The 26,819-nt window shown below is 53.0% G+C and overlaps 2 protein-coding genes across 2 annotated transcripts; one reads left to right on the top strand and one right to left on the bottom strand.

The window, feature by feature from the left end:
- Positions 1 to 10,000, top strand: MPO (myeloperoxidase). Its single transcript, XM_081110228.1, has 13 exons — positions 1 to 94; positions 250 to 343; positions 638 to 813; positions 1,024 to 1,147; positions 1,243 to 1,372; positions 1,450 to 1,656; positions 2,435 to 2,753; positions 5,018 to 5,178; positions 6,338 to 6,593; positions 7,054 to 7,224; positions 8,001 to 8,238; positions 8,949 to 9,163; positions 9,904 to 10,000. Exons 1-12 carry the CDS (start codon positions 19 to 21, stop codon positions 9,154 to 9,156), a joined length of 2,160 nt encoding a protein of 719 aa, XP_080966354.1. The 5' UTR covers positions 1 to 18; the 3' UTR covers positions 9,157 to 9,163; positions 9,904 to 10,000.
- A 1,506-nt stretch (positions 10,001 to 11,506) lies between these two features.
- Positions 11,507 to 26,097, bottom strand: LPO (lactoperoxidase). The gene is made up of 12 exons (XM_081110190.1): positions 26,016 to 26,097; positions 25,364 to 25,451; positions 23,794 to 23,954; positions 22,120 to 22,234; positions 21,224 to 21,353; positions 20,291 to 20,497; positions 18,503 to 18,827; positions 16,914 to 17,074; positions 14,457 to 14,709; positions 13,275 to 13,448; positions 12,377 to 12,614; positions 11,507 to 12,190 (listed from the first exon to the last, which is right to left on the bottom strand). Exons 1-12 carry the CDS (start codon positions 26,089 to 26,091, stop codon positions 11,983 to 11,985), a joined length of 2,136 nt encoding a protein of 711 aa, XP_080966316.1. The 5' UTR covers positions 26,092 to 26,097; the 3' UTR covers positions 11,507 to 11,982.
- Between the last annotated feature and the right edge of the window lie 722 nt (positions 26,098 to 26,819).

The following is a 26,819-nucleotide window of genomic DNA, read 5'->3' as shown; positions in this document are numbered from 1 at the left end:
TGGGGTCTTGTTGTAGAGATGAAGCTGCTCTTCGCCCTCGCGGGGCTCCTGGCCATTCTGGTCCTGTCCGGGCCCTCTGAGGGTGCTGCTCCAGGTAACAGTTCAGAAGGAAGGGAAAGGTGGGGTGCTGGGGGTGGGTCTGAGTTCCAGGGATTTCTTCTCCAGTGAAGGCCACGCTGGCTCTGGGGTCTCACGGGAAGGGGGGTGCTTTGGGCCCATTCCTGACCTTGCAACCCCTCTCCTGGGCAGCTGTCCTGGGGGAGGTGGAGACCTCCGTGGTTGTGACCTGCATGGAGGAGGCGAAGCGGCTAGTGGACAAGGCCTACAAGGAGCGACGGGAAAGGTGGGTGCTGGGCACTGCCCAGCCCTGGGCAAGGCTGCCAGGCCTTTCGGAAAAGCCGCAGGCACGGGAGGTGGGGTGGGCCCTCTGTCAGTCCTGGAGTGGGAGAACATCTTCGAAGCCACCCCTCCCATGGCCTTGCCTCTGCCTGGACCCCCAGGTCCACACCCTGTTTATTAAGGGAAACCTTCCTGTCCGGGTCTGTCACACTGTCCTGTGTGTCCATCTGCCGGGCTGCGGCTCTGCTGAGTGTCTCCGCCCACTTTCTCTGGCCCTAACGCCTCCTTCTCCAAGCAGCATCAAGCAGCGGCTTCGCAGTGGTTTGGCCAGCCCCATGGAACTCCTGTCCTACTTCAAGCAGCCCGTGGCGGCCACCAGGACAGCTGTGAGGGCTGCTGACTATCTGCACGTGGCCCTCAGCCTGCTGGAGGGGAAGCTGCGGCCCTTGTGGTCAAGGCCCTTCAATGTCACTGGTACTGTTGTCCCGACACCCCAACCGCTGCTCCACTAGTGACCCCTCCAAGCGACTCTACCACCTCCCAGAGATCCCCCCAACTCCTCTCAGGGATATCGAGTCTCCCCTCCATGTCTTAAGACTGCCCCTCTCCCCCAACCAAGGCTTCTGAGCTTAGGGTAGGAAGTGAGGGGCTCCGCTCCCACACCCCTGGTTCCCCTGCCCGCAGACGTGCTGACGCCCGCCCAGCTGAATCTGCTGTCCAAGTCCAGCGGCTGCGCCTACCAGGACGTGGGGGTGAGGTGCCCCGATGGGGACAAGTACCGCACCATCACGGGCCAGTGCAACAACAGGTGTGCCTGGTGGACCCGCGAGGCGGTTCTGGGCAGCGTCGGCCCCCGGCCCGCCCAGCGCCACCTAGCGTCCGCGCCCTGTCCCCGCCCTGCAGGCGCCGCCCCACGCTGGGCGCCTCCAACCGCGCCTTTGCGCGCTGGCTGCCGGCGGAGTACGAGGACGGCGTCTCGCTGCCCTTCGGCTGGACGCCCGGGGTCAAGCGCGGCGGCTCCCGGGTGCCCCTGGTGAGCACTGGCCGGCAGGGAGGGCGCGGCCGGGCCCAGGCGGCCCTGGGGCAGCCCCTGACGTCCGTGTCCCGCAGGCTCGCGCCGTCTCCAACGCCATCGTGCGCTTCCCCACGGAGCAGCTGACCCCGGACCAAGATCGTTCGCTCCTGTTCATGCAGTGGGGCCAGCTGATTGATCACGACCTCGACTTCACCCCTGAGCCGGCCGCGCGGGTCGCCTTCGTCAGTGGCCTCAACTGCGAGATCAGCTGCGTGCAGCAGCCACCCTGCTTTCCGCTCAAGGTGCTCCCTTCTTCCCGCCTGCCGGGTGCGGGAAATAGACTTCATTCCTAGAAGTGGCCACCTCCCTCTGTGCTCAGGTTTCCTTCCCTAGCTCCCTAGTAAGGCAGGCCCCACCCCTCCCTTCTCGACGCCCCCCCCGTCCCCCCACCGCCCCCCGCCCCCCGCCCCCATGGTCCCTTCAAACCTCTGTGCAGGGTTCCCGATGCTCAGTCCTCTTTCCTCCCCACAAAGGGGCATCTTCCTGCAGCCGCTGCCACGTTACACAGAGCCTGGGGTATGGGGCCAGGCTGGTCTGTGTAGGGAGAGTAGGAGAGAAGGAAGGAGAACCTGAGAGGCAGGAAAGGGACCGGGAGGAGAGAGACCAGGGAAGGGAGAGAGACCAGAAAGGGAAAAGAAGAGGAGCGGGAGGGAGGAGCAGACCCAGAGCAGAGAAGTACTGAGAGATAGGACGTGAAGGGGGAAGGTCGGAGGACTGGTGGGTTCACCTCCAAGGAGCCCCACGTTCCCAGTCCAGCATTCTAGTCATCAGCCCTGGAGCTCAGAGGCACTCTGCACGGGGAACCTCAGACAGCGATCCCTTGTGGGCCTCGATAAGCCCCCTGTAGTCTGAGGAAGCCAGAAGTCCTGAGGGACCCTGTTTGGGTCCTCCTCTGGCCCTTGGCTGCAGGCTGCTTCTGAGGTGGGATCAAGGCCTTCAGGAGGGTGGACAGGGGGAGCACCACTCCTGCCCACGGCCCCAGCCTTGGTAAACTGGCTGGATCTCCCTCTGTGCATATAGATCCCACCCAATGACCCTCGAATCAAGAACCAAAGGGACTGCATCCCCTTCTTCCGCTCCTGCCCTGCCTGCACGAGCAACAACATCACCATCCGCAACCAGATCAACGCCCTCACCTCCTTCCTGGACGCCAGCATGGTGTACGGCAGCGAGGATGAGTTGGCCAGGAGACTTCGCAACACGACGAACCAGCTGGGGCTGATGAAGGTCAATGACCGCTTCACAGACAACGGCCGGGCCCTGCTGCCCTTCGACAACCTGCACGATGACCCCTGTCTCCTCACCAACCGCTCAGCGCGCATCCGCTGCTTCCTGGCAGGTCAGACCTGGTCAGGGACCTGGGATGGCACAGGGGTGCCCCCTGCCGGAGCCACAGAGGGCCTATTTATAAGCAGCTTGTACCCTCACCAACTTCATGATATTAATCCAGTTGCCTTGGTGACAAGTTGATGGAGCCAGAAAGGAAAAAAAACAAAAACTCTGACCTAAGAAGGAGATTCAGGGATGGTCGGAGGAGCCTCTGTCCATCCACTTCTCTGTCTCTCTCTCTTTCCCTCTGGACTCTGGCAGAGAGCACAGTTGAGTCCCCAGGGACAGGGAACTAAGGGACAGAGAGCAATGTGAGGTCCTCACCCTCTTGAACCACATGGTCAGTTAGGTAGCCACTAGCCACATGTGGCTAATTGCATTTAAATGTAAGTTAATTTATATTAATGTATAGTAAATATTCAGTTTTTCCACTGCACTAGCCACATTTCACGTGCTTCACAGCCTCATGGCTAGTGGCTCCCATGGGCAGCACAGCTGTAGAACATGGCCATCCATTCAGAAAGTTCTGTTGGACATATAGAACTGCTCCATATCACCTCCTGCCCATCTTGAGTCCCTGTAACACAGTGGTTCTCCACCTTGGCTGCACATTAGAATCACCTGGGAATCTTTTTACAATCCTGATTTCTGGGCCTCATCCTCCGGAAATTCTGTTTCTTTGTTATGGGGTGGGGCCACAACATTAGACAGTTGTATAATTTACTCCAATGTTTTTTTGTTTGCTTGTTTTTAGTAACAGAACATACTTAGGTAAGAGATGCATTCTTTATTTTTACATTTCATTTTATCAGTGGTTTTTTTTATTTTTTAAAAAACGATTTTTTAATTTATTTTGAAAGAGAGAGGAAAGGAGAGGGAGAGAAACACTGATCAACTGCTTTCTGCACTCCACCACCAGGGATCAAGCCTGCAACCCGGGCATGTGGAAATCGAACTGGTGACCTTCGGTGTGCGGGACGACCCGCAACCAACTGAGCTACACCGATCAGGGCTACTCCGCTGGTTTTTAATGTAGATCCGATAGTGGGCCTCGGCCCTTCCCTGTGACCTCCCAGCCTCTCCTCCTGGTGGCTTCTAATGGCTGAGCCCTGGGGAGGAGTGCAGTGTGGACTTTTTTGGGCTAGTGAGGGAAGAGCTGCACTCCTCAGGCAGTCTGGGCTGCCTCCAGCCTGGTGTTGGCAAGTTGCCTCTCCCAGACCTAGATGATCATGATCACTGGCAGCTCATGGGATGGAAAAGCTGCTCTCATGGAATTTCCTTCCCACCAGCCTTTAGAGCTGCTGAGGACTAAACCCAATGCCCCGCTGAAACGGACCTTGAGCCCTTCCAGAGAAGGGTTGGGGGAGGACTGGAGGGATCAGGGGTCTAACTCAGTTCTTTTGAACAGTCTCAGGCATGGACTTTAAACATCCTGGGCTTCAGCCCCCTTCCCTGAATAGGCTGCACAATTAGCATGTAGTCAGGGTAGGGATGGCCGCTCTGATCAGAGTTACTCAGAAGGTAGTGGCTTTCTAGAGTCCCGTGTTGAGAAGGATTCTGAGGTTGCATCTGATTTTAGCAAGTTAGAATGCTATGCTCATTGGCTGTTCCTGACATGGGCATGGAAGTAGGGAGTGCCAACAGGCATGCTACTTTTTGGCTTTCCCTAAATCAAGAGAATAAGTCAACCAGGCAGTGTTCATGGCTCTCCTACTTTGTACCAAGCACTGTGTTAAACCCCATGTGTCTTACATGTGTGTGTTGGGTGAGAGGGTCAGATACAAAAAGGCAAAAGACAGCAAGCCTTGTTCTCAAGGAGCTCCCGGTCTCAGGCACGGGAAGGTAGCAAGTCCTATGTCAGATCTGACCCCTATTGAATGAAGGTCTCTGACCAACAGTGCCCCTACCAGTGGTTCTCAACCTTCCTAATGCCGCGACCCTTTAATACAATTCCTCATGTTGTGGTGACACCCAACTATAAAATTATTTTCATTGCTACTTCATAACTGTAATTTTGCTACTGTTATGAATCGTAGTGTAAATATCTGGTATGCTGTATGTGTTTTCCGATGGTCGCGACCCACAGGTTGAGAACCGCTGCCTAGACCAAGGAAGAAGCTATTGTGGTGGACCAGGAAAATGAGCAGGGGAGGTGTAATCTGAACATGGTGTGCAAAGATGGGTGGACTGGGTAGGAGGCATTTCAGGGGAGGGGGTTTCAATGGAGCAAGTCCTTTCTGGGATGGAGGACTTAGGAGTGCCTTCCATGCTAAGGGGACACCCGCTCCAGTGAGATGCCCGAGCTCACCTCCATGCACACGCTCTTTCTGCGGGAGCACAACCGGCTGGCCACAGAGCTCAAGCGCCTGAATCCCCGCTGGGATGGAGAGAGGCTCTACCAGGAGGCCCGGAAGATTGTGGGAGCCATGATCCAGGTGGGCAATCCTGAGCATCGATGATGCCAGGGGTCAGGCCGAGTTGGGACCCACACGTGCCTCTGGCACATGCTGTCTGACCTTGGGCAATTTAACCTCAAGAGCCTCCGTTTCTTCATCCATGATGCTGCAGAGTAAAGGACATAGAGGAAAACACCTGGCGGATACTAAATGCCTGACAAGTGATGCTTGTCTTCCATCTTCTCTTTCCCAGGCTTGCTCCCCTGTCTATTCTTCTGTCCATTGAGAATCGTACTGGGAGGGTTAAATTGCTGGGTCTAAAGTAGCAATTCAATAAATGCCTCTCCTTTCCTTCATCTCATTGTCACTCTTGGCTCTTTTACCCACTCACCTATTCTTTTTGGCTTTATCATAGCTCACTCCATCTCCTTAACCTTGTTTATTCCCAGGCAGTGTTCCTGGTTCTCTCTTCCAACCTTTGATGCTCCAGCACCCCCATCCCCCATCCTCTCCTGGAGACATAAACACACACACACACAGACACACACACAGACACACACACACACCTTTTTAAAACTCTGGTAGGGGAGAAAGTTGCAGGAGCAGAGGGTGAGTTTTTGAGTTGCACCAAGAATGTAAGTGAGATTCATTTAAGCCTCAGAGGAAATTCCAGAGTCTAGAATCTAGAATGAGATTGTTCTGTATCTCTTCCTCACTGGGGAAAGTCACCTAGGGTGGCTTTTTGCCTCCCTTCCACAGTCATATATTGAACCCTACTGGGAGCCAGGTACTTGCTGGGCACTGAGTAATTCCAAGAGAAATGAGATATAATCATTGCCTGCAAGAAGTATTTAAGTTAGTAAGAGAAATGAGACATTGATAACTCCAAGTCAAGGGAGTTATCAATGACTAACAAAGCCCCTTTGTTATTTAATCCTAGGCAGAGGGCAGCATAATTATCTTTAATTTACATTTGAGGAACTGAGGCTCAGAGAGGTTAATAACTTGCCCAAGGTCACACAGCAGGCAAAAGCTCTGCGTATGCCCTAGGTTGCCATTCTGTTAGACTTAGATCCAGTGCTGTGGGAGGTAGCTCCCTGGCCACAGAGGGATGGGAGAGATCCCCCAAACCAGGAGCAGGTGGCAACTCTACAGGGAGGGCTGAGTAGAGAGGCCACTCTGAGTGACTTTTCTTTAGATCATCACTTACCGGGACTACCTGCCCCTGGTGCTGGGTCCAGAGGCCATGAGGAAGTACCTGCCCAGGTACCGCTCCTACAATGACTCGGTGGACCCTCGGATCTCGAACGTCTTCACCAACGCCTTCCGCTATGGCCACACCCTCATCCAACCGTTCATGTTCCGCCTGGACAGTCAGTACAGGCCCACGGGGCCCAACCCCCGTGTTCCACTCAGCCAGGTGTTTTTTGCCTCCTGGAGGGTTGTGCTGGAAGGTGAGCGGGACCGAGGCCAGGGGAGAGGGTCGGGTAGGGGTGGGTTTGGCCACAGGGAGCTGGGGCAGGAGAAATCCTCTTTCCTTCCACTTCTGGGGCTCTGATCTGACTTTCCAGCCTCAGTTTACCTGACTTGCTTCTACATCGAACAGTAAAGAACGGGGTGGAGATGGCGCATAGGGAGCTGGCTCCTTACTGTGTGTTGTGACTCTGAGACCCAGGAGGCCAAGGATGTTGGGAGCACCCTGACCTTGCAAGTCTGAACGACATAATCCCCTGAGACCTTAATGTCCCACTGAGAGCCTTCCCACTGGGACCACCTTGGCACCAGGAGTGGCATATGCCCAGCCCTCTTCTGCAACCTGCCTGACCCTACCTTGGACTTATCCCTGATGCCTACCTGAGCTCTGACACGGAGCCAGACACCCCTTCCCCCCAACCTTGCTCCTCTTGCCCCCAGGTGGCATTGACCCCATCCTCCGGGGCCTCATGGCCACCCCTGCCAAGCTGAATCGCCAGAACCAGATTGTAGTGGATGAGATCCGGGAGCGGCTGTTTGAGCAGGTCATGAGGATCGGGCTGGACCTGCCGGCTCTAAACATGCAGCGCAGCCGGGACCACGGCCTCCCAGGTGAGGAGCCGCAGGACCCCCCTCCCCGATCCCCACTCCAGTCTCCCCAGCTACCTAAGACTTCCTCCAGCCCTAGCACCTTGCTCTTAGGAATCGGTCTGAGGTCAGGCACTTACCTCTCCCTGGGCCCACCTTGTCGATTTTCAGTAATTCCTGGCCTCCTCTGCATTGCTGTAACTTTTAAACTTGGAGCACCATCATAATAACAACAAGCCTCCTCACCTCCATAGTCTGAAAATCCGTCTCCATTATCGTTTCATTTTGCTTCATGTTATATGAGCTCTGAGGGGAAGAGTGTCATCACTCACGTTTTACTGGTGAGGAAAGAGGCTTGCAGAGATTCAAGACCTGCCTAGGTTCTCCAGCCAAGTCAGGAGCAGAGCTGGAACCCAAATCGGCCTGACCTCCAAGCCTGTGCCTGTGTAATGGCCCAGCCATTGTGGCTGAGCCTTCTAGACACACCTCACCCCTCACAGGTCCGAGGTCTCCAGAGGGGGACAATGAGATGTCCCTACGTTTGGACCTGACAGGAGTTGTGGCAATTTAGGATTTGCTTTAGGGTGGAAGGGCAAAGGAAAGACAGAAAGGGTCCTGGAGCAACTCAGCTGTCCCCTTGGCCTGAGCTAAGGGTTCAGGGCTCCCAGGGGTCTGTAGCCCAGGAGAAGCCCTTCGGTGACCTCCCCTCCCTTCTCTGACTCTGTATGTGGCCTTGGTGTATCGGGAAGGAGGGTTCTCTGAGAGGCACCCACAGCCACCTCTCCCCTCCCCCGACACAGGGTACAATGCCTGGAGGCGCTTCTGTGGGCTGCCTCAGCCCCAAACAGTGGGCGAGCTGGCCACCGTGCTGAAGAACATGGACCTGGCGAGGAAGCTGATGGCGCAGTACGGCACACCCAACAACATTGACATCTGGATGGGCGGCGTGGCCGAGCCCCTGAACAGCAAGGGCCGCGTGGGCCCGCTCCTCGCCTGCCTCATCGGGACCCAGTTCAGGCAGCTCCGTGATGGCGATCGGTGAGGAGGCAGGTGGGGTGGTCGGGGCACGCAGTGTGGCCCTGGTCCTGTCCCAAATCTCTCGGGTCCCCAACTTTTTCCAGGGAAATGAAGGGCTGGAAGGAATCCAGGACTTCCCAGTGTATTTCAGGGAACCTTAAGGGGATCCTGCATGTGCTCTGAACCTGTGGGGGGCAGCAAGGAGGGACCTGGACCCCTGGCTGGGAAGGAGGGAAGACTGAGAAAATGCCACCCTTTGCTTCTGTGTGTCGGGTGCCACCGTGGCGCTGTCAGTCACCATTGAACAGTCATATGCTTCTAGTGTCGTTTCGTCGCGATTCTGACATGTCGTACCTAGTTCTCACCTAGCCTGTGGTGTGCCTTTGGGGAGATTAGAAAAAGGTGTCCCTCTCTAGGTGGAAAGGTTATAAACACCCCCACGATCCTCTCCATCCCCGTGGGTGCAGCTCAGGCCAGGGGCCAGTGTGGGCCCAGCTCCCTGTCCAGCGTTCGTGGTGCCCGCAGGTTGCTGGGGGAGGGCCTCTGGGTAGCTGGGCTTTACCCTGTGCATTGAGTTGGGGCTGCGCTTGTTTGGAAACCCCTGGCTGCCTGAGGGCCCGGAGCTCTCCTGTGCTGTAGAGCAGTGTCTGCTGTGGTTCTCTTGCATCCAGGGGGTGGCTCAAGCCAGGTGATGCCCTCTCAGGTGCCATGACCGTGGTGTTCCCACGCAGGTTTTGGTGGCAGAACAGGGGCGTATTCAGCACGCAGCAGCTGCAGGCCCTGGCCAATGTCACATTGCCTCGCATCATCTGTGACAACACAGGCATCACCACCGTGTCCAAGAACAACATCTTCATGTCCAACAAGTTCCCTCGGGACTTTGTCAGCTGCAGTCGAGTCCCCAAGTTGGACCTGGCTTCCTGGAGGGAGAGGGACTAGAGGCTGGGTAAGGGGGCGCAGCAAGGAGGTGAAGGCTGGACACACCTGGGCTGGCAATTGCAACCACAGCTCTTTCTTCCCTAGGCCAGCCCATCCCTGTTCTGGGTGCCGGCCGAGAAAACGAATGACTAGACATTCATTCACATGTGTGTGCGCGCATGTGCAATGTATATAAATTGTATTATGTGTGTGTGTGTTATCTGTGAACATGGGTAGTGTGTTGTGTGCTGTGTATGTGTGTCCTTTGTGTGAGTGTGTGTTTGCTGTTTCTGTGAGTACCAAGTGTATGGAAGTCAGCAGAGTGGATTGGTGAGGAGCACAGCGAGCTCAGGAGCCGGGCTGCGTGGGTTCAAATCCCTGCTCTGCAGCTTACCCGCTGTGCGACCTTGCACACAGTACTCCATCTTGCTAAGCTTGAGTTTCCTTCTTGGGAACAGCTACTGTACAGGGGTCACGGTTCCTTACAGGGCTCATCTGCATCCTCTAGTTCTTTGATCATTGAGCACTTAATATCTGCCAGGCACTGTGGTAGGCATGGGAACCACAGAGAAAGGCAGACAGGTTCTTCCCTTGTGGAGCTTACACCTCAGCAGTGTCCTGGTTCGCAAAGGTGACCCAGGCACCCCTGGAGGAATGGCCATTAGCACCTGGGCTGTATGTGGTGGTTGAGTTACAGGCTGAGGTGAGCCAGGCTCAGTCCATGGCTCCCTTTTTGCTTCCTTACCCTGTTCTCTTGCTTATTCACAGGAGCTGCCTGGAGAGGAACTGGGGCACGTTGGCTCTTTTGTACCATTTGTTTGTACCTGACATTTATGATAATAAAGTAGCACTGATGGGGATCTTTACTCTGTGTCCGCAGTGGGGCTAGTCTCACTATAGGGCTTGCTCTGGGCTCTGACCTTGAACCAGTGTGGTCTGTGCCTCCGGGCCCGGTGTTTTCTGCACTGGGGTGAGGGTATCCAGCAGCCGGTCTTCCTTTAGCGGATCCACACATGGGAGGCAGTCCGTGCTTAGAAGCCTAGGGGCCGGGCCAAACCGAGCAGACCCTCCTCCCTCACCTTCCACCCACATCTCCTGGAGAACAGGAATTGTGGCCATGAAGTTCTTATGCTCATTCATTGCTCTAGTAAGTATTTGCTACACACTCACTCTGTGTCAGGCATGTGTCAGGTGCTGGGGAATAGAGGAGACAAAACACCGTCCTGCAAGAAGTCAAGAGCAGAGGTGCGATGGGAAGGGACCTCTGGATCCTGAATCCCTGCAGCCGGCACAGCGGTTCAGGGACCCTCACAGTAGACTCCTTCTCAGTCCTGGCTTTATGTGGCCAGAGCTGAGCCAAGGGAAGGAGGGTACTTCCCTATTGCCTGGAGCATGAACCCTATAATCTGAAAGACGGATTCCCACATTTAGGGAGGGGCACCCTCAACTGAAAGTGTGTAGGACGCTAGAGCTAATGTACCCATAGGAGCCCCAGGCCACACCAGGACCTCACCAGAGCAGCATAAAACTTATCTTCAGTTCACTGATGATGAATATGGTGCTCAGAGATGTGAAGGGGCTTCTCCGAGGCCTTGAAGAAGTCGGTACCAGGGCCAGGGCTGCAGCCCAGGTCTTCCGGCTTCTGGGCTGTTCCCACAAGATGGTTAAGTACTGCCCATCCATCCCCACCCCCATCCCACCAGGGAGGGCACCTGGAGGCCCTGGCTGGGCTGACCTTACCCAGAGAGTTATTTATTTATTTTAAATGTATTTTTATTGAATTCAGAGAGGAAGGGAGAGGGAGAGATAGAAACATCAATGATGAGAGGGAATCATTGATCGGCTGCCTCCTGCACGCCCCTTACTGGGGATCGAGCCCACAACCCAGTCATGTGCCCTTGGCCCGGGACCCTTCAATCTGCAGGCTGATGCTCTATCCACTGAGCCAAACTGGCTGGAGTCAGGGGGTCATTTTAAAAGAATACATGAATATGTGTTGGCTAGCAGCACAAGGAATATTCTGGAAATGTCCCTTTAGAGGCCTCCCAGGCTCCAAGGTCTACCCGAGAAGGGCCTCTGGAAGGGAAATTAACTATAGATAGAGGGGGATCCAGGCTTGGCTTTCCTCCCTGATCCCTGACATTACCAGGCCTTCTCTCTTGCCTTGCTATGGCCATTGCTCCTTTTCCCGGGAGCCCCTTGCCTCCTCTTCTTAGAGAACTCTTTGAAATTCTACCAAACTAAGCCCTCTCAGCCTCCCAGGCCCATGCACACCTCTTAGTGATGAAACTGTAAACATCTAGTTACTTAATTGGCAGTGATTCCAAGGCCTGCCTTCCAGAAGGGAACAGTGTCACTGCCAGCATCTTTAGTCAATCATCAGGCATTTATTGAGTGCTTACTGTGTACCAAGCACCTTGCTGGGTGGCACAGGAGACCCTCAGAAGCAGGTCAATTCCCTGGTTCAAGGAACTTACAATCTAGTTGAGAAGAAAGAGGAAAGATAAGGGTGCAAAGGCCACAGCCTCGGCCAAGACTTATTCCAGGGAGAGGATAGGTGACATCTGGCAAGCTAGACTGGAAGGGCATCTTGGCAGGTCTACATCATGACAAACGAGGATCTCCCCAGGCAGAGGGGATGGGAGCAGTGGATTTCAAGTGGAAGAACTGGAACGGCCAAGGCTCTGGCCTTGGGCTTGCGTGGGGTGTGCATCTGTCAAGTGTAACAAGACCTGGCTGAAAAGAAGGGCTGGGACAGGGTGTGGAGGGCTCAGGGAGTGGTCATTGAACTTGCTTGAAATGGCATCACGGACCAAAGGGCGCTTTCCCGCACAGTGTGGAAGGTCCCTAAATCCCCTCTGAGGCCCAGGGTGAGAGGTCCAGCTTCTCAATGGCTGAGCAATCCACAAAGTCTTGGGGGTAGCTGTTGGCCTGGAACGGGTTTGGCGGGACTTTGGTGATGTGGGTGTTGTCACAGACAAGGCGTGAGAAGGACACTTTCTGCAGAGAGTCCCGCTGCTTCTCAGTGAAGACGCCAGGGTTCTCCCACCAGAACCTGCAGAAACAGAAGCACAGTCCGTAGAGACCGTCCAGCTGTTGACCCTTCCATGCCCTCCAAAGGGGAAGGAAGGAGGTCATGGGGACCATGCTGAGGTCTGTGTTCGTCCTCACGCAGGAGGTGGGGACACCCACCTCGGGGAAGGGCCTGCCCTCCTCTGCCCTCCCACTGAGGTTCACTTACCTGTCGCCATCTCGGATCTGCTGGAACTGTTTCCCCAGGAGGCAGGCCAGGAGAGACCCCACCCGGCCCCTTTCTACCAGTGGCTCAGCAATGCCCCCAATCCAGATGTCGATGTTGCTAGGGGTCCCATAGAGATCCAGGAACTTCTTAGCCAGCATTTCGTTCTTCAGCACAGCACCCAGCTCTGCCAGTGTCTGGGGCTGTAAGAGGTCGCAGAAGCCTCTCCAGGAGTTATACCCTAGGCAGAGAGAGTGAAGCTGTCTCATCCCAGGGACTATTTGTCCAAAGCCCCCCTTATGGACATACCCACTCCAGTTCCATCCACTTCAGACAGTCTAGCTTTTATGATGAGGTTCCATTGTTTGCTACCTGGGGTACGTCAGACTCAAGAGGGCTAGCAGGTTATGGGGGTCCAGACCCTATCCTAAGCACATATGGAAACTGTAGGACAAAGATGTTAAGTAACTTGCCTAAGGTCACATAACTCGAACTGGCACAGGTGGAATTTGAATCCAGGTAGTCTGGCTCTTAATTATAACATTAAATGGCCTCCCCTCGGTCTAAAAGAAGGCCCCATAGTCATCAATTTCTCTCTGTTCTCCTTTTCTAATTTTTTTTTCCTGGGCTTTCAAACTGGTTTTACAAGTCCTTTGGTGATCTCTTTTTCATTTGAGGATCTCCAAACTGGCACCAGATATGTTACCATTGTTTCCTTGTTTCTACATTAGGGAGAACGGGAGATGCCATTTCACAGATGAGCAAATGAGTCTTAAAAATCGGAATATCTGCCTTCTCTTTTAGAGTTGATCAGATCCTCAGGATGACAGATGAGAGTCCTCTAGAACCCCAGAAAGTAGCTTCATGTTCCCCAGGCCAGGTCAGACCCAGGCCCACTCACCAGGCATCCCGTGGTCCCGGCCACGCTGTATGTTAATGGCAGCCAGGTCGAAGCCATGGATCTTGTGAGTGGGCTGGAAAAGCTTGTTGCGCAGCTCTCCCGTCATCATTTTATTCTGCTTCATCAACTTGGACTTCTTGGCCAGTAGGCCCCGCACCAGAGGGTCAATTCCACCTGCAAGGAACCTGGGGATGAGGGGAGGGTGGGGACATCTTCCACTACTGCTCCCTCCCTCCACCAGACATTTTCTCTCAGGTCGAAGTAGGGCCAACTGAACTTCTCAGGCTACCAGTGGGGAGAGAAGAGCACAGTGCAGCCTGCAGGGTGCGCTGTTGCGCTGGGGGAGGGGGCAGTCCAGACAGCCTGCTTTGGGGTGGAAGAAAGGGCCATTCGTGAAATAATAGCATGAAGATAAGATTCAGAAAAAAATGTTTTAAACCCTCACCCAAGAATATGTTTTTCATTGATTCTAGACAGAGAGGGAGAGAAAGAGAAACATTGATGTGAGAGAGAAATATCGGTCGGTGCCTCATACACGCAACCCGACTGGATGTATCGAACCTGCAACCTGAGTATGTGCCCTGACCAGGTATTGAACCCATGGCCCTTGGATGCATGGGATGATGCTCTAACAGAACACTGGCCAGGGCAAGCTTCGGGATTTTTTCCAAACTCCAGTTCAGACAGTTGGCTCCTTCTCCTTCCACATGTTCCCTTAAGGAATGGTGCTCCATAGGAAAAGGCAGCAGAAATCTATAGAAAAATGGCCCTGACTTGGCACTTACTAGAGTGGAAAGCCCTAGAGGGGGGCAGAGAAGAGCAATTTACTTACCAAACCCCTCAATTCTTTCTACAGAGATGAGGGAAGCCCAGCACAGGGAAAGGAGGTAGGAAAAACCTGGCACCTTGAAGGCCAGATGAGGAAAGAATAATAACTAGAATTTATTGACCACCTCCTGTGTGTCAGGAGCTGTTGCTCTACATGTATATTTCAAAAATTTTTTATACCCTAGCGAGATAGGTACTATTATTGTCCACATTTTACAACTGAGGCCCAATGAGGAGAATTCCCTTACCCAACGTCATATCGAAAGTGCCTGGAGTCTGACTTCCAAGCCAGGTTTCCTTAAAAGCAGGCTGCAGGGTGAGACATCCAGGTGGCAGCTGGCTGGATGGGCTTACCGTCTTTGACCATCCTCCAGCTGTTGAAGAAGAGGGTGTGCAAGGGGAGCTCTGGTTCTGGACCCCATGGCTGATAGTTCTCATCCAGGCGGGACACAGTGGAGGGAACCTCCAAGTGGCCGAAGCGGAAAGCAAAGGTGAAGACATTGGAAATTCGAGGGTCCACAGATTTATTGTAGCCTCTGTAAGGAGGGATCCACTTCTCCATCTCCACACCTAGCACAATGGGGAGGTAGTCCCTAAAGGTGATGATCTGGAAGGAGCAACAAGTCATGAGGAAAGGGTGTGAGAAATGCTGCACCATGGAGAGATCAGTTTCTGGTTTTGTTTTACTGAAAACAATGAACTAACATAAATTAAGAATTTTTTCAAAAAATAGAAAATCTTGCCACCACATGACACAATAATTATATTAATGTTTAGCCTTTCTAATATTTGTCGATACAATATTCATTTTACATAGTTGTAATCCTAGAGAATGCAAACTTTTGCATTTGGCTTTTTCACTTCACATTTATCACATTTCTACCCAACTCACGATGATATAACTACCTGTGTATAATATTCTATTGCACTCACGGGGCCTTCACTCTTTTACTCTTAGGTTGTTTCCAATTTGTTCAGCAGCACAGACTTTGTGGAGGGCATCCTTGGAGCAGGCGGCCTGCTCCTCGGGCTATGGGGAGCAGCAGGAGACAGAATCCTGCTTTAGGCCACAGTGGACTGGCCCAGTTTGATGCCACTTGATCTGAAGGGACAGGGGCGGGGCGGGGGGTGGGCGGGCGGACATATGGGTTTTCATTTTCTACCATGTGCAGAAAAGCAGAGAAAACCCGTCCGCAGAGAGAGTGGGGAACAAAGAAGTGGAAAGGGGAGCAGAGAGGAGAGAGGGACAGAGTGAGAATAGCTGCTTTCATTCCAGATGGTTTCCTGTCTCTGGCTCTAACCCTAACTGAGGCCCAACTATACTCCCTTTCCTGCAGTTCCAGGAGAAACCCTTATCAGCTCCCACTTGACACGTGTATAGGATTAAACCAGTCTTGAACATTGCACTAGCCTGAGTGGGTTTCTTTTTCTTGTTGTCCAAAAAGCCTTACTGTGGACGGAATTGTGTCCCCCTGAAATTCACATGTTGAAGCTCTGACCCCTGCTGTGTTTGGAGATTGGGCCTGTAAAGAGGTAACTAAGGTTAAATGAGGTCATAAGGGTGGGGCCCTAAACCAATAGGACCAGCGTCCTTATAAGAAGAGGGAGAGACACCAGGTTGGTGCATGCTCAGAGGAAAGACCATGTGGGGGCACAAAGGAAACGCAGCCATCTTGCAAGCCAGGGAAAGAGGCCTCACGAGAAACCAAGCCTGCTAACGCCTTGATTTTCCAGCTTCCAGAGCTGTGAGAAAATAAATTCCTGGAAGCCTGTATAAACAAATACAAGCCTAAACTCAGATAATGTTTAGGTAGATAGTTTTTATTCTTTGGATAATTTCCTACAAATATCTTCAGCAGGATGAACTTCAAGGAAATTATACTAAATGTAAAAAGCCAGTCTCAAAAGGATTCATACTGCATGATTTCATTCATGTAACATTCATGAAATAACATAACCGTAGAGATGGAGAACAGATTAGTGGTTGCCAAGGGTTGGGGGTATGGCAAGGGGAGGGTGGATGTGACTATTAAGGGTATTGTAAGGGAGTTTTGTGGTTGTGGTGGAGTTAAGCATCTTTATTGTGGTGGTGGTTACATGAACCAACATATGTGATAAAATTGCATGGAGCTACATACACCCACACATACATACATGCATGCCTGTATTTATAACTGGTAAGATCTGAATAAATGCTATGATTTGTATCATGTTAACTCCCTGCTTTTGATATCGTACCATAGTTATACATAATCTTGGCATTGGAGGTGGCTGGGTGCATGTACATTTTTTTTTTTTACAACTTCTTGAGAATCAACAATTATTTCAAAATTTTTATTTTGAAAAATACGTACATGATTAATATCAACATATCAAGCTTTCTGAGTCTTTTCTAGTTAGTCAATCAGCCAGTCAACTAGAACAATTGACTATACCTATGACATGTGGCTTAGGTGTAGAGTATTGAAAAAAAAAGATAATCTAAATGAAGAACCAAAATAACTGCTATGTACCAATTCCAGGAGCAATGGAACCTACAGTCCCCTGTAGGCACCAGCCCGGAGGCATACTGAGTGATCAACATATGAATGACTCTGTTGAATACTCTAGATCCGGAGATTCATTTGGGGGAAGAGAAGTTGAAGAAACAAAAGGGAGGACTTCGAAGACTGACCGAGACAATTGGCAAGAAGCAGCGGAGGAGAAGATGGGGAAATGGAGGTGTGACAAGCAGAGGAGGTAGCCTGAGTGTGGCAGTGAGCAGAGGGAAGAGCCAGGAGGGCCTGTGAGGAAGGTGCTGGGACTCTGTACCTGCACGAAGGCCCCCAGGATTTTCCGGGCTTCCTGGTAGAGCTTCTCTCCATCCCACTGAGGATTGAGCCTCTTCAGCTCCCTGGCCAGCCGGTTGTGCTCTCGGAGAAAGAGGGTGTGGGACGCGGCCAGCAGGATATGCTCTGAGGCTCGGGAATCCCCTGAAAGCCCAGAAGGCAGGAAGGTGGGTTCCCCCTGAGCAGCCCCAGAACCCAGTGACCTGCACAAAAACATAAATGGTGGTGCCCCCGGGGACCCTCTCCTAAGCTTGCAGTTAACTTAAGGGAAGTCCGGTGGAGAGAGGGCAGGGTGGGGATCCATAGGGTTGAATCTCGGCTCCACACACACACACACATTGTTTAGGTGTGGCTAAAAGCGGGGGGGGGGGGGGGGTGAAGGGGGGCTTTTTACTGTGTGAAGCAACTTTGAGGGTTTTAGGAATGTGGGTTTGAGGGCAGGAGCCTGAGAGGAGGCTTAACTCCTCTGTGTGGTAAAGGAAGAAGAATGTGGGATGGGGGCTACCAAGAGGGAGAGAGGGAGGGAGGAACAGGACGGGGTGGGGGTGGGGGGTCCGGTAAATGGTAAAAGACCAGATGTTTCACAAGGGGACTGCTCCGTGTGTCCTCTGATCATCAGGAAAGTCTGTTGAATTCACAAATGCTTGGTCTTAGTGGGTATTTTTGTGGAAAACAGGAAGGGGCTCGGTTTTGTGTCTGGATTGATAAGAGATACGTGTGGACCCAGAATCTAAGAGATCTACAAAGAAATCTCTGCCATGCCAGGGTGGGCAGGGGGTTTGTCCTGGGAGAGTGAGGTTTTGGCAAAGGGAAGGCCTCCAGAAGCCAAAGACAGAGAGGATTAGGAGGGCATGAGTCTCTGAATGAACAGAATTGGGGGGGCTTTGGTGTGCACAGGCTATCTGGAGTGTGGCTTTGTGCCAAGCTTATAAAACCATAAAAATATGCATTCCTCTTAATCTAGAACTTCCTCCTCTAGGAAGTTATCTTAATAAAATTATTCAAATGAGCACAAAAATTCATCAACAAGGATGTTCATTACCTAAAAACAACAACAAAAATCACAGAAAAACCAGAAATGACTTAACTGTCTCCAAGTAAGGTTGGTAAAATAAATTATGGTGGTATGCCATGGAATACCAGGCAGCCATTAAAAATCATGTTGTAGAAGAATATTTAAAATGAAATATTAAGTGCAGACACCAGGTTATAGAGCATTACTGTATGACACTGGTTATGTAAAATGATGTAGAACTATAGCTATAATAGAAAAAAAAACAGAAAGATAGGCATTTAAATGTTAACAATGGTTTTCTGTGAGTGGTGGAATTTTGTTGATTTTCTTATTTTCTTTGTGCTTATCTGGACTCCCTTAAATTTTTTTTTTACAGTGAACACATGTTCTTATATTTTGTATTCATCTGGGCCCGTCTGCCAGGCTTGGTGTGCATTTTTCCAGAAGATGATGAGAGGAAGCCATGGAAAAGCTGCCTGGAGTCCTCGTGAGGTTTCTCTGGCCTCTGCTCTCCCTCCCCTTGTCCTGGGGCCCCTCTCATTCCATCCTAGACTCACCCGTCAGGAAGCAGGGCACGCGGGCGGTGGTGTTGATGAACTCACAGGGGCTTGGCTTCTTTTTGTCAAAGGGCAAGTAGGCCAGCCCGTGGTCCCAGACCTCCTGGTTGACAGCCATGAGGCCCAGGGGGCTGCTGAGGTTGCGGAGGCGGCTGGCCAGGCTGGGCTCGGGGCCGTACACTAAGCTGGCGTCCAGGAAGGAGGTCAGAGCGTTGATCTGCTCTCGGGCCAGGGTCTGGTAAGGCGGAGTGGGGCAGACAAACCCCGCTCTGAAGAAAGGCATGCACTTCCCTTGAGTCCTCACCTTGGGGTCATCGTGCGGGAGCTGCGGAGAGATTGCGGGTGGGAGCCTGGGCAGAGGTGGTACAGCCGGCTCAGGCAACCTCTCCCCTGGCAGATCTGGATGAAGCTGAAAAGATGCTGATGGTGTCCTCCTGGGACCTGAGTCTCAGACACTGACTCTAGACCCCTCCTGCTGATGCTTACACATCCTGGGCCCACAGCCCTGAAGCTCATTACTTCCTGCTGTGTAAAAGGGCTGAGGGGAATCCTTCAACCCAGGGGTCCTGAAACCTTTTAAACAGGGGGCCAGTTCACTGTCCCTCAGACCGTTGGAGGGCCGAACTATAGTTATAAAAAAAACTATGAACAAATTCCTATGCACACTGCACATATCTTGAAGTAAAAAAACAAAACGGGAACAAATACAATATTTGTATTTGCATGTGGCCCGCGGGCCGTCGTTTGAGGGCCCCTGCTTCAACCTTTCAGAGACAGGGCTTCACATTTTTGGTGGAGAGAGTCCTTAGATCTCGGACAGGGAAGCAGGGCATGAGATAGGAACGGGTCCGTTAATCACTGCTACCAACAGCAGCTACCATGTATGTATTTTGTAACTACCATGTGCGAGGCATTTTGCATACTTTCTACTTTGGGTCTTCATAGGACCCCGTAAGGTAGCTACTTCAGGCCCATTTACAGGTGAGAGAACTGAGGCTCAGAAAGGTTAAGTACCTTGCCCCAAAACTTACAGACTTGAAGAGAAACAGGTGAGATTCAGACCCAGATTGGCCTCACTCCGCAGCTCAGGTTCTTTACATCACGCCACCTAGCCTCGATTTGTTTGTTGTTTGAGCGAAAAGAATCACCCCCTAACCCTCACATCCATGAATAGGAAGAAAAGGGGCACCATTGCAAGTCCCTCTCCCTTCCTGCTGGAAATCCCCACAATTTCTGATCCCTCCATCAAGTTTTAGCTTTTGGGGGGAGTAGCCTTCCTGAACCTCAAGAGGACGTATCACAGCAGAGTTCCACAAACTTTACTGTGCGTAATAGGACTCTCCTGGGGATCCTGGTGAATTGCAGGTTCTGTTCCCCAATGCCTGGGGTGAGGCTTGAGATTTTACATTCTCCCATGTCCCTGTGTGGTGCCAATGCTGCTGGTTGGGGAGTAGACAGCCCTCCCCAGAGCTTCCTGACTGTATCATTAGAGGCTACTTGTCCATTTCCCACACGGGCCCTTTGTCCTTGAGGGAAGGGACAGTGTCTTATTCGCCTTTGAATCTCCGGCACATAGTGCACTGCCTGGCACGAAGTAAATGATTAATGTCTATCTACTGAATAAATGGATGAGTGAATGCATGGACCTGTGAGAACCGGGAAGCGGTCAAATCAGCATTCAAGTATGCAAATTCAAAATCTACTTAGAGAGCCTGGCTGATGGGCCGGAAATGACGGGCCAATCAGGAAGGCAAGGGCTTGTCAGGGACGCGCAGCGGCAGGGCCTACCACGATGGGGAAGCAGTTGTCTCCCTGGAGACAGTACTTGTCGCACTGCTCTTTGGAGTACTCGCTGCTCCCCAGCTCAGTGTCGGGGGCAAAATCCAGGTCGTGGTCCACAATTTGACCCCACTGCATGAAGAGCAGGGACGTGTTTTGGTCCAGAACATCCTCCTCATTCAGGTAGCTGGCAATCTGGTTGGATACCTCACGGGCCTGCGGGAGGGGAAGGGAGGGGAGGGAGGGTTGGAGGAAAAAGTGCTTTGAGGATCCAGATTGGGCTGCAGTTTTTTGAGTTCCTACTATTAAATAAGGAGCACTTATTTAATCCTCACAGCAAGCGTGTGAGGGATGTGGCATTCCCCCCCTTTTGTAGATGAAACTGGGTCCTAGAGAGGTGCGGTCAGTTCTCCAAGGTCAGCCACAAGGGGACAGGGATGGGATTAAACACAGGCCTGTGTGATTGATGGCGTCCCAGGCTAGTGCCCTTTCCACCAGGGAGAAGGAAAATAAAGGCGGCTGCCTCTGAAGTGCCAGGTGTCGGGGCGGGGCTCCGGGGAGGGGCTGCCAACTCAGATGAGGCCGAGGGAGAGGACCTCCAGGCAAACAACAGCTGATGCTCTCCGGGGGCCGGGGCAGCGAGAGCACAAGCAGGATGGGGTAGGCAGGCCATCTGCCTAGGAGGCCCCAGGGTGTCTGGCCCGTGGGCAACCGGGATGGGACAGCCACGTGGCTAGGCTCCGGGCTCTGCGCTCTGCTGCCCTCTCGTGGCAGCTGAGGAACATCGCCCGGCAGCGAGTCCTAACGTCCGTCTCTCCCGCTGCGGCCCCACCGCGCACCCGCTGTCCTCCCACCTATTTCTTCTTCTTCCTTGTTTTATGGGTGGGGAGCGCATCTGCTCCCCTCTGACTCCCACCCTTCACCCTCCTGCTGGGGCCTCACCAGCGGGATCCGGAAGCCGTTCCGGGTCTTCCCCGGCGTCCACCCGAAGGGCAGGGAGAGCCCGTCCTCGTATTCCGCGGGCAGCCAGCGCGCCAGCGCCCTGTTGGCAGCGCCCAGCGCGGGGTTCCTCCTAAAACCGCAGGACCCGCCCTCAGCCGCGGTCGGTCCACTCCGGGGTTTGCTTCTGCAGGCCCCTCGGGGATCCCATGAGGAAGGACCAGGAGCCTCCGCCGAGGGAAAGGGGGTGCGGAGGAGGCGCCTCTCAAACGGGAGGGTTTCTGAACTACCCCCACCACCTGCAGGCGCGGGGCTCCTATGCCCTGGGGAAGGGTGCTGCCTCCAGTGGGATCAGGTAGTCTCTTTAGAAGATGGGAGTTAGGAGATGGTTCCAACAGAACAGATTCCAGTGGTGCCCCAAGTTTAGGAGGGTAAGGCAGTGGCTGGGCTTGGAATGCCCAAGGGGCAAAGCCCCTGGCTGGGCTGGGCTGGGCTGGGCAGGTGGGCTGGGTAAGGCAGATGGGCAGGGTGAGGCAAGTGGGCTGGGTGAGGCAGGTGGGCAGGGTGAGGCAGGTGGGCAGGGTGAGGCAGGTGGGCTGGGTGAGGCAGGTGGGCAGGGTGAGGCAGGTGGGCAGGGTGAGGCGGGTGGGCAGGGTAAGGCAGGTGGGCTGGGTAAGGCAGGTGGGCTGGGTAAGGCAGGTGGGCAGGGTGAGCAGGTGGGCAGGGTGAGGCAGATGGGCAGGGTGAGGCGGGTGGGCAGGATGAGGCGGGTGGGCAGGGTGAGGCGGGTGGGCAGGGTGAGGCGGGTGGGCAGGGTGAGGCAGGTGGGCAGGGTGAGGCGGGTGGGCTGGCTGTGGCGGTAGGAGGGCATGTCCCCCGTAGCTCCCAAGCCCACTCACTGGTTATTGCAGTCTCCTGTAAGGGTGCGGTAGGAGCTGTTGTCGCATATCACTTCAGGGACAGGGGCCCCACAGCCCACCTCCCAGGAGAGTGCGGTCAAGTCCAGGCTGGGGTCTGAAACAGAAGGGACGCCCAAGGGGCTGAGTTCTTCCTCCGCTCAGAAGCACTGGGGGAGGCAGGAAAGGGAAACCAGGGGTGAACGTACACTTTTTGGAATACATTCTATGTTCTAAGCAAGCATTCCCGAGGTGGTCTCTCATCTAATCCTGAGAATTCACTAAGGTAAGGATTTAAATCCCCATTTTACAGAGAAGAAACAGACCATGGTGCTCAGCGACTTGCCCCAGGCCACACAGATAGTAACCGCGGAGTCCCCAGAATTGTTAGTAATTCTTTGCAAGGTCATTTGAATTGAAGATCTTTCTTTTAGAATAGAAATACCCCAGAGAGGCTAAGCACAAGTTAGTATGAGTTAGTTTGATAAGACTGCTTTTTTTCTAAAGCAGCGGTTCTCAACCTGTGGGTCGTGACCCCTTTGGCTGTCCAACGACCCTTTCACAGGGGTCGCCTAAGACCATCCTGCATATCAGATATTTACATGACGATTCATAACAGTAGCAACATTGCAGTTATGAAGTAGCAACGAAAATAATTCTATGGTTGGGTCACCACATGAGGAACTGTATATAAAGGGCCAGAAGGTTGAGAACCACTGTAATAAAGCTTTTCTGACATCTACAGTAGTGAGCCAGCAGGAATTTAGATAGGAAAGACGTTGGGGAGGAACAGGTCATTTTTGAGTGAGGCGCGCTGTGGTCTTGGGAGCAGTAACATGGTGGGCGGGAGGGTAGGCATCAGCGGCCTCCATGTGGGCACAGCATGGAGAGAGATCCAACCCCCTCGTGCAGCCTGTGGTCCGTCCCAGCGACTACAGTGAAAGACAGGAGAGGGAATCTGGCCCAAGGGGCTTCTTCTCGGGGACCAGCTGTGACAGTTTGCAGAGACCGGGGTTCAACCCCCAGCCCATTTGAGTCTCAGTGTCCAAAGGGCTCCCTATTTCTCCTCACCTTGTCCCGGTTTCCTTCTTTGGGAACGTGGGGATTTGCCCAAGCCCTAAGCTGTGTATCTTTCCTCACTGGATGCCAGAACCTAACCCCTTCCTCCATGACTCTCCATGAGCTGCGACACTGGGTAGGGGTGGGGGCGGAGGAACTCAGGATCGATCATCAGCTCATTGTTCCAGCTCCACGTTACCCGGAGCAAGTTGGAAATCTCATCTCCTGTAAGTGCCCCAGACACAGGTGGCTTAAACGTCCCCGTCACAGGCGGAAAGTGGCGACACTGTGGTTTGGAACAGGGAGCCCGTGTTCACTGACGTTAGTACTTCCTCTGGATAGAGGCCTCATAGATGTATACCGAGAGCACGCGTGTCCCCTCACTTGGAGTTGACAGTGTGGCCTCCTGGGCTCTGAGTTCCTTTCTCTGCCAAAAAAGAGCACGGGCCTCACTGTCCTCTGAGCCCCTCCTTGCTCTGCAGTTCTGAGAAGGGAGAGACAGGAGTGCTTCTCTGAGGAATGGCTCTTCAGAGGGAACGCAACTGTTGGTGCCTTCTGCTCTCTCCTGAGAGGAGACCACCCCTTCCTGCCCTCGGCGGGCTAGTGGGTTTTCTGTACCTGTGACATTGGTGGAGGTCGCTTTCTGCCTCAGTCTCTTTAAGGACTCCTCCCACACCTGCCCGTTGCGGATGGCTGTGCGCGTCCGGCCCTTGGCATGCTTGAGGTACTCTGAGAGCTGTCGGGTGGTGGCTGCCTTATTGCTCATGGAAGTCTTCAGCCTACAGTGAAGAGCAAGGGGGGGAGTCATGACCGGGCCCCCTGGGCCCTGGCCTGTAGAGGGGTGTGAGGTGGTGTGTGTATGGGGAGGCCACGGAGGGAGTGCTTTCAGGATCTTTGCTCCGCTCTCTTCTGATGCCTCTGGAAAAGCTATTCTGGGAGGAGGAAGCTGCCGTGTGCCTTTAAGCTTTGTCAGGTCTGGCTCCGAGAGAGGAACGGCAGATGGACTGAGTGCTGCCTGGGTTAGAACCAGATGGTTGCGGCTGTGGCAGAATCGATTGGGGAACCTTAAAAACACCGTAGTCCCAGGACATACAGATTCTGACTGAGGACCCCAGACATGGACCTAGCATCTCACGGAGGCTTGTGGGCGGAGAATTCTAGAAATGGCATGCCCAGGAGAGCGTTCTTAATCACCTGTGGCCCTAGAGTTGGTGTGGAGTTTGTTTAGATGTGGGCCTAGCACCCAGCCTCTTGCTGGCCATTTCTTGGGCCAGATGTTAAGCCTTTTATTCCTTAATTTCCCATGTGTAAAAAGAGAAGCCCAAACCCTTTTACTAAGAAGCTTGTGATGGTACAGAGATGACCAAGGCAAGGTGGTGTCCGAAAAGTCCCTCCATGGGGACACTCTCCCCTTCCCTGTGCCTCAGTCTCCTCATGCATGAGCTGAAGGGGTTCTCTGAGGTCATCTGCAATATTGGAAGAGGCTCGAATTCACACAGAAGACAACGCTGCTTTAGGGGTACAATTCACTGGCTGAACATCTGGCCTGTCACTATTAACTCTACTTCCAGTGTGAGGGGACACGGGGTCTCAGCCTGAGGGGTTATGTGGGCATGTGGGCCAAGCATAGGGACTGTGATAACCAGGCTCTAATCACCAGGCGTATCCCCTTCCAGCCTGCCCCAACCTTCATAAGAAGGAACCCTAACCTCTTTCCTGCCCCAGGACCTTTGCCTGTGCTGTTCCAGTCTCTGGAAAGCCATCCCTCTGCCTCACCACAGAGCTAGCTCCTTCTCATCCTCCATCCGGCTTCCCTGACTCCTATACCTGCAGTAGCAACCATTGCTGTGTTGATGCCTTCATTCCATTGCCAGTCATGATTACCGGATTGTCGATGTGCTTGTGTAACAAGCTGTTTAAATGTGATTCTTTACATCTCCATGAGGCCCCCAAGTCCAAGAGCGAATGAATGAGGACAAGTTCTAAACGGGCTGGTCATCCTATGCATGACTTGCATGGGAGGCGATGAACACGGACTCTGTGGCTTTTATTCAATCCCCAGCTTGGGGCGATAAGAGGATTGACATGAAGGAGCGGGGGAGAATTTTCATTTGGAGACAGTTGCTGAAATACTAGGCGTTTCCCTCCCCTGCCACCATGGAAACCTTCCTCGTTGTGTCTCAAATACCTGGTCCGGGAATCCAGGAAGGCCTTGTTGACTTGGACCTTGACCTGACTCACAACATAAGACATGGTAGCAGTCTTGGTGGCCTGTTCTTGGAGGGGAAGAAACAAGCAGAAGGTATCAGATGCCACTCCTGGGAGATGCCCTCTGCTTCTGTCCCTCTTTCTCATCTCCCCCCCCCACCCCCCCCGCCACACACACAGTCCCTCAAATCTGAGCAAGCAGAAGATCAGAAGATCAAGATTAGGAAAGTTTCTGGTACCAATAATTAACCAATCACATGCAACCTTATGTGATGTGACCAATAAGGTGCAACTCTATTATATGACCTATGTATTTATGGTTCGAGACAGGGCATTCACCCCTGACGGCTATTGTTGTGTTGACTGACCGTTGTCATTTTTTAAATTTGACAATGTAAGGGAAAAGAGGTCAGTGCCCTAAATATATGGTATTGCATGTGTTAAAAATTCTTGCGGCACACCGGCTGAAAATTACTGCTCTGGAGCCTTCAGAGGAGCATCCTGCTGGCACCTTGAGTTTGGATTTCTAACCTCCCAAACTGTAGGAAAAAAACTTGCTGTTGCCTTAAGCCAACCAGTTTGTGGTCCTTTGCTGCAGTAGCCCCAGGAAGACAATACAGGGAGGCACTTACCACTTGTGGCAGATGCTGCAGCGTGGAGCAAGGCCAGGGAAGCTAGGAGGCCTGGGACACAGAGAAGGGCCCGCATCGCTGAAACAAGATACAGATCATGGTGTGAGCCTTGTCAAGCCCCCAGAAAGGGGATGGTAAAGCAGAGAATCCCCAGGGACACCAGACACCCTAATATTGGAACAGAGAAGGGGGAGCTATAGTAACAGCATCTACCATATGTGCAGGCCCTTGCCAGGTGCTCGAATGAGGCAGTGGGAGGGAAAGAACTCAGCTTTGGTGTCTGGAGATCCTGAATTGTAGTTCTGCATTTGCTCTAAGTAGCTCTATGACACTGGGCAGGTTACTTCATTTAATATCTCTGGGCCACTGACCTGCCAAGTGAGGAGGGTTGGACCAAGTGATGCAGGACTTTTTATCGTGTCCTGACAGCCAGTGACTGAGATCCTGTACCCGTCTTGCCACCTACCTGTCTCAAAGAGAAATGCTGTTACCAGACCTGGAACATGTCTGTGGGTTCCTTCCCTCTTTCCCCTCAGGATGTATTGCTCCTTGCAAGCCATCCTCTGGCCCAACACCGGGAAGTATGCTCTAGAAGCAGACACTCAGCAATTCCCTTCAGAACTGGCAGGGGCTTCACTTCCCTCAAAAAGCCAATTTGATGGGAACACGGGAATGAAAGTTGTGGCAAAGCTCAGACTCCTCTGAGCCCATAGCTGTGTCCCAGGTGGCCTGGGGAGATTCCAGCTCCTTTCATTATGAGCTTTAACTTGGAACCTGAATCATCAGGCTAAAACTTGTACAGCT

The sequence above is a fragment of the Myotis nattereri genome (genome assembly GCF_964212035.1).
Source record: "Myotis nattereri genome assembly, chromosome: 16".
In the NCBI taxonomy this organism is placed as follows: domain Eukaryota; kingdom Metazoa; phylum Chordata; class Mammalia; order Chiroptera; family Vespertilionidae; genus Myotis; species Myotis nattereri.
The sequence above is the reverse complement of the archived record's forward strand: the minus strand, read 5'-3'. Positions and strand labels throughout refer to the sequence as shown.